Genomic DNA, 7,948 nt, shown 5'->3' with positions numbered 1-7,948 from the left:
ATTTCCAAAAGCTCATCATACGCAGGGCAGGAGGATTGGGAAGGCTCAGTCTCAGCTTTTTTGCCCTCCTCAGACACTTCCTGCTTTTGCTGGGCTGATTGCTCTTCGCCCAAACAAATAACGCATAGATCGTGTGTGTCATCAGATGTTAAACAACGTAAATTTTTTTTACAGTGTATCTTTGACACGTGTATTTCATACTAAGCCTGTAATACATCATCCATAAACAACTAGGTGATGTGCAGGTTATCAGATGAGGAGACAGAAAGCAGCCTCTGTGCTGGCTTTGGATGAGATGAGGGACTGTTTCCTTCTTCAGACAGTCTCTTATTTATTGTTGGATGTGATATGTGTTTCAGGGAATACCCATGGAAAACTTCTGGAGAATTTCAGATTAAAAGTGACACTAATATAGCACTTGGGCATCAACATGCGACGCAAGGCCCCGGAAAATGTTTTTTATTATTTATTTAGATGATATCTAAGTAGTCTGTTTAAACTTTAAGGTGATGTGTCTCATCTTTAATGTTAAAATAATAGGTTGATTATCTTGAAAAGTGTAAGTAGCCAATTGCCCCCTCGGAGGCATCGCGTGTGTGCTCTTCGCCCAAACAAATAACGCATAGATCGTGTGTGTCATCAGATGTTAAACAACGTTAATTTTTTTTACAGTGTATCTTTGACACGTGTATTTCATACGAAGCCTGTAATACATCATCCATAAACAACTAGGTGATGTGCAGATTATCAGATGAGGAGACAGAAAGCAGCCTCTGTGCTGGCTTTGGATGAGATGAGGGACTGTTTCCTTCTTCAGACAGTCTCTTATTTATTGTTGGATGTTGATTTCTGAAGGATCATGTGACACTGAAGACTGAAGTGAAAATTCAGCTTTCATCACAGGAATCAACTACATTTTAAAATATAATAAAATAGAAAATAGTTGTAATAATATTTCACAATATTACTGTTTATACTGTATTTTTTATATCAAATAAATGCATTCTTGGTGAGCATAGCAGACTTATTTCAAAAACATTACAAAAAATCTTTCTGACTCCAAACTTTTGAGCAGTATAAATAAGTCAGTAAATAAATAAATAAATAAGGGGGGAAGGGTGATGGCGGTGAGGTAAAGTTTAAAACAGAAAATAGTCATTGTGAGATATAAAGTGAAGTCACAATGTGAAATATAAAGTTGAAATGATGAAAATTGTGATAATTGTGATCAAGTCAATTATGAGAAAATAAGCTGCAAATGAAAGATATAAAGTCACATACAGAGATATAAAGTCACAAATTCCAAGTAATAAAAAAAAAAGTCAATTAGTTTGTTACTCTGACACGGAAACGGGTTTCCACAACAAAAAAAAATGGACAAGCTACTGTATATGTGAAGCAAATATGTTGCTCTGCTTACAGAGATGTCAAACAGGTTTTAATGAAATCCAGTTCAAATCCAATTTATATGCTGGCTCATCCTGTTTTTGTGTCTATAGCTGATTTGCACCAGTTCAAGGCTGCTTCAGTCACGGCACGCATCTCCTTTCAACATATAGCCAATCAGAGCAGGCCGATGTGTCAGCATGTCTGCTCTGATCCTTGGTATCACCTCAAGTCATACTGACAACTCACTGCGCTTCAGAGGGCTGTTTATCCAGCCATAAGAGGCATTTGTCCTCGCTGCTGGAGAAGGCGCGTGTCCATGAACACCAAAACCACACACTCATGACAGAAGAAAGGAATATAAAACACACATGCTGATATTTTTATAGAAAATCCCTCTAATAAAAGTTGATTTAGTTTCAACTTTCTAGAGTTAAAGCAGATTTGAGTCCTGTCATCTTCAAGTTTTTTTTGGTCTGAAATACACTATTCCCCCCAGTGCAGTTTAATGTCATTTTGGTGTATAACCAAGACTAGACATTTCTGCATCAGAATTTATTAAATTGTACAATTTTACATTCAAAATGCCTTGCCTGAACTTTAACTCCTGCCAACTGACTCGTGTTAATCTGGGACATTTTAAATGCTTAATATGACATTTATTTATCATAATAACTTAAACGGGGTATAAGATACTTAACATTTGCATTTAAATCCTTACTTCGTTCATGTGCTAAATCCTGCTCTTTCCCTCAGACAGCTGTTTAAGTTAGTATGCCGGGGAGGTTTCATCTGATTATATTGGAGACGTTTCCTTTTTGTCAAAATGACAGTTTCTCCATACAGCCTCCAACATACAATGTTGCAAACGTTCCTCTCATTCCCTGCATTCTCAGGACTCTCTAGCCCTATAAAATAGCACTGATCTATTCAGCATTTATTTTATAAATAATGCCATGAAGACTTAATTAGGCAACAAATCTTATGTCAAAACCAGCCATGGGTACAAGCTAAAAACAAGCTAAAAAATCTCAAGACTTACAAAAATTAGATGGGAAAATTTTGAAATTTGAAACATTTTTCATTCCTTTTAAGGTAAGGAGAGTTGGGTTTATGAGATGTCCCCTGATGCCCTCATAACATTGCCGGGTGTTTCACTCGCTACAGCTTAAGAATAAATGTAAAATACATCACAGTAAGCTCAGTTACATTTCAGCTCATTAATAGTAAAATCAGTTACTAATTTTCCTATTAATAAAGACAACCCCCCCAAAACTGATCAAGAGTGCCATTTTTAATGCTACAAAAGATTTATATAATAAATGTCCTTTTGAACGTTCCAATCATCATAGGATCCTGAAAAAACGGATTATTATACAATAATATAATGATAAAAATAAATTTTCTCGACCAGCAAATCAGCATATTAGAACGATTTCTGAAGGATCAAGTGACTGGAGTAATGACTGCTGAAAATTCAGATTTGTCATCACAGGAATAAATTAAATTTTAACATACTGTATATTAAAATAGAAAGCAGGGATTTTAAATTGTAATAAATGTTTCACAATATTAGTTTATACTGCAATTTTGATCAAATAAATGCCTTGGTGAGCATAGAAGACTTGCTTCAAAACCATAAAAAACCTTTCTAATGCAAACTTTTGATCAGTAGTGTATATTTTTTCACAAAATTATATTATCTGTGTTGTTTTTCTAATATTTTTCAATTTGGAGGTTTAATCTGAGGAACATTGTGATTTGACGTCATTACATTGAGTTCTGAAGAAAAATAGTTTTTAGAAATTGTTAGATTACGCACATCATGACAGATGTTTTCTTTAGTACATGGTTTGATTTGAATAACTAACTACACTTACTGTACATAAGCAGGGGTCAGCCTATAATTCTAACAATTCGATTTAATTACGGTTAATTAATGTTTTATGTCATAGTTTCTTAAGTTACCGGCCAACTGGCAATCCAATTTGTGCTAACATTTGGTGTTTGGTGAGTGTTATAGACCATGTAATATGAGAATTAATACAAGGTACAACTCTAAAGACATTGCCATCTAACCACCCAATATAGAACACTTGCAGAGCTTCCCAGAATCCCCAATGAACTCCAAATGATGGGGTCTGTGTTGACACGGTTAGGGCTAGAAGGGATGCAGCTATGGCCAGATTATCCTGCTGGGCATGTGCACATCAATATTGCGTCATTTTTGTCACACTGAATAACAACTAATTACTGTATTTGCATTATTGTAAAGTTAAGTTTAGGATTGGGGTAGGTGTAGATGTTAATAAAACACAATCTAATAGGTAGCAAATTTAATTTATTGTTATTTTTTAGCCGTAGCTGTATACCTTCGAGCCACAACCACACTGGCGTTGCCATGGATCACTTCCTTCAGAGATTCCCTCCATTCCAGTAGCTCATGATTATTCAAATCTCTAAAGCACAATCGTAGGATGAAACGGTAAATTTCACAGGCAATTGGCTGTTTCATGATATGAACCGAGATAATCTAGTTTTGTATTAAGACAAAACGTTACATGTTACTGGAAATGTATAGTTTCTTTCTTTCTTTTTTATATTCTACTATAAAAGCACCTCTATGTTTCGATTCTTTTATCATTTTGCTCTTTCTTTTTTTGGCTCTCTCACACTCTTTTCAACTTCAAACGCATCTAAAATCATTTGTCTCTAAATTCAGGATCCTGATAAATATAATACGGAGAGCAATTTGGTTAAAAGCCCATAAAAATACACTTGAGCCAGTTGCTCGCGTTCTTTTAAAACTCTAGTGCTTTCTATGACTGTTTGTTTCTGTCGGACACACGCATGAACACACACATGCATGCCTGCACGCACTCGCATTTCCAAATGCACACAAACACAGTCTCTGCCCCAAAGGTAGTCCCAGCTGGCATAGATTCAGGCTGGATAGTGGGCACTAAAAGGTTCAGGGTCCTGAAGTGCCCTCAGCATCCACACACTGTGATTTTTCTGTGGTTGTAGCACATGTGGAGGGAACAACAGTGCCTTTCAGACAAAATATCTTCCTTTACCACTGCCATTCATGCGTAGCTCCTTCAGGATGGTTAGCACAATGATCCTAAACACTGTGTACAATCAAAAGCCCTATTTTCAAGACGTGTCTGTGAAGTAATTCTGAGAAAGCTCTGACTGCATAAATTCAGTCACTCACCTTGCTTCCATTCGGGGTGGGCTCAAAGCAAACGCTGTGGATGCTGGGATAAACGTTGGACCAGCCTTCCGTAGTGCAGTTCCTGCTAATGATGCCTAGAACAAACAGACATTGCTTCGTTAACAGCCAATTTATCAGACTGATTAATGGCAATTTAGACTGACAACCAGCATTAGTGAGTGTTTTGGTAGGTAACGCTTCGCAACGGTGCACGTTGCGGAAAGCCCAGAGATATCAGAGAAAACTAAACACAAAAATAAGCCAATCAAAAAATTTATCAAGAATAGAGTGAAGCTCAACAAAGCCTGCCAAGAAATGTTTCACCCAAAATCAAAAGAAATAAATATATTTTGCAAAACATTTTGCATAAAGAAAACAAAGCTTACATTTCGTACCACTGCAATTTTTGGCATTATTTTTTACGATAATTAAATGCATTTCATCCCTCAGTTACTTTTCTACAATTATTATTATATTTTTTTTTACTATTTAGAGCAACTATGAACATGCTGTACACTACCATTCAAAAGTTTTGTTTTTTTAAAGAATTAATTTATTCAGCAAGGATGCATTCAATTGATTAAAATTGACAGCAAACACATTTACAATGTCACAAAAGATTTTTATTTAAATGAATGCTGGTTTTTTTACTTTCTATTGATCATAGAATCCTAAAAAAATGCATCAGTTTTCACAAATTTATTAAGCAGCACAACTGTTTTCAACAATGATAATAATAATAAATGTTTCTACAATGATTTCTGAAGAATCATGACACTGAAGACTGGTGTAATGTGCTGAAATTTAAAATATATTTAAATAGAAAACAGCTACTTAAAATGTAATATTTCACAATAGTACTATATTTACTGTATTTTTGCTCAAATAAATGTAGCCTTGGTGAACATTAAAATCAGCATTTATTAGCATTTTAAATTAAATTCAAAGCAGTAAAAACAAATGTTGTTTACACTGAAAAGTATTTATTCAGCACGGCAATATTACATTTTTTTCAAGTTATGTTAATAAGAAAATAAGCATGAGACATGAGCATAAGCATTATGTTCATAATGAGAATCAGGGGTTTGAATGCACACTGAATACAGCATGCAAAAATCTTAATGGTCCTAAAAATAGGCTTCATTTTCTTTAAACAAAGCATAATTTCTTATATTTTCTCTTTTGATTAGTGAAGAGACTCTTTTTTTCTGTGCCTTTTTCTTTAGGTGTGATTTCTAGCTTACATGGGTTGCACTCACTCATTATACTTGTAAATTCATATGGCACCAGTGATAATGGAATAGCATAGTACATCACTGATGCATTCAGTTAAGGCTGAGAGGCAGAGGCTGAGTGTGAAGTATAAATACAGAAAATTTGTGTTTTATGCATTAAAGTGTCTGTGTGTAGGCTTGCTAATACTCTCAGTAACGAAACAACAGCCTCCTACACGTTGCATTGCATCAATAACCACCATTACACCTGGAGAAGAGCAGCTGGCAGGCTAACAAAGAGAACATGAACACATTTACACATCAACCAAACATTACAACACCCAACAGACCTCTGTACAAGAAAACCAGTAGGCTGAAACATAGATTTTTGAACATTTGATTTAAAAATAGTACTGGATAGAGTGAAGAACAACAGAACAATGCATTTCAAAGATAACACATTAAAATACTTTATTCTATCCCAGTTGAATGTGCAGAGACAACAACCTGTATAAGTAAACAAACCATACCAGAAAACTATTGAAAAATTATGTTTGTATAATTATATTTATTATAAAATATAATAATAACATTTATAACTATAAAAATATATTTTTGCAATTTTTTTTAAAGGGGTCATATGATGCTTTTTTTAAAGATCATTATTTTGTGTATTTGGTGTAACAGAATATCTTGACATGCTTTAATGTTCAAAAAACATTGAAATTTTTCAAATACTGTACATTATTGTAGGTCCTCTATGCCCCGCCTCTCTCAAACGCTTCGTTTTCTACAAAGTCCCTCCTTCCGACAAGCGCAGTCTGCTCTGATTGGCCAGCTGACCCAGTGCATTGTGTGTGATTGGCTGAACAAAAATTGTGAAAAAATAGAAGTGTGAGATAAAAGCTATTATCCATCTATTATAAAAGCAATTATCTTTTACATTTTTTATTCTGTGGCAGAAACAAAAGAACAGAATTGTCTCTGAATTTATATATAATAATTCTGACTTTGTTCTCAGAATTGCAAGAAAAAAATTTCTGAATTGTGAGATAGAAAGTCAAAATGACCTTATTTATTTATGCATCTATTTATTTATTTTTTCCTTTTGGCGGCAAACAAGCTTATATGTAATATATTTTAGAATGGAAAATTTCTAAATATTTTATGAGGATCCATCTTTTTAATTTGGAAGCTTTTTTCTGTTTTGTTTTGTTTTGTTTTTCTTTTTCTGTTTTTTCCCAGAGGGGAAAAAATGGCCTCAGCTTTAATGAGAATTCAATGATTACATTTTTTTTTTTTAAACTTCAGAAATCTAACACACATTGGACTTGATCAGTATAAACACTGACCTACAAAACGCAATGAAGATAATTCTGTATATTTACTAACATCAATACTATGTGACTGTGAAAACACTTCAGTGCAACTACTTCTAATGTGTTACTCAGAGCTTCTTGTGACATGAGTATGTTCTATGTATATTTTAGGACTCATAGGAAAGCAGAATGAATATTTAATGGCATTTCATCGGGCCAAATATGAGGGTGAGCACAACTACATCACTGTAGAGCACTTTGCTAGAGAGAGAGAGAATGTAAACTCCCCTGACATGTATCAACATGGAGATTTATTTTTGTCCGTGTCCAGCCTGAAACAAATCCCCCAAATACACACCCACACATACTCACACACACCCAGCCATGCAGATCAGAACATACACATGTGCATACACTCAAACACACACACAAGCCCAACAAAAGGGGCTGCCTGTACAAACAGACAGATTCAGGCTTTATAAAAGTGCTAACTGACCCATCTTTGAAAACCTGGACCACCTTATTCGTCCTATTCACAGGGATCCGCTAATGTGCGTCATCATGTGTGCTCTTATCTTGAATTGAAATTGTCAGAACGGTAATCAAACATGCATTTGTCCAGGAGCATAAGTGCTTTGCGGAAGCACATTGCAGGACTGCTCTGCTGCTTCAAACTGCCTTTATTAGTGCACAGTGGAGAGTGAGCACAGCTGCTCTATATATAACTTAATATAACAACTTAATAATATCAATTAAAGTTTTTTTATAGAAATAAACATTTCACAATAAATATGCCTTACAACCCCAAGTAT

General features: G+C 34.7%; 1 protein-coding gene across 1 annotated transcript in view; it reads right to left on the bottom strand.

Annotated features, from left to right (window-relative positions):
• The window catches only part of vipr2 (vasoactive intestinal peptide receptor 2), a 34,713-nt gene that overhangs the window by 12,677 nt on the left and 14,088 nt on the right, over positions 1–7,948 (bottom strand). Inside the window, exon 4 of the mRNA XM_016278937.1 lies at positions 4,604–4,698. Coding sequence (XP_016134423.1) covers positions 4,604–4,698 — 95 coding nt within the window. The remainder of the gene's footprint in view (positions 1–4,603; positions 4,699–7,948) is intronic.

The sequence above is a fragment of the Sinocyclocheilus grahami genome, unplaced genomic scaffold (genome assembly GCF_001515645.1).
Source record: "Sinocyclocheilus grahami isolate Dianchi unplaced genomic scaffold, SAMN03320097.WGS_v1.1 scaffold126.1, whole genome shotgun sequence".
Taxonomy (NCBI): domain Eukaryota; kingdom Metazoa; phylum Chordata; class Actinopteri; order Cypriniformes; family Cyprinidae; genus Sinocyclocheilus; species Sinocyclocheilus grahami.
This window is presented reverse-complemented; position numbering and strand designations above follow the sequence as displayed.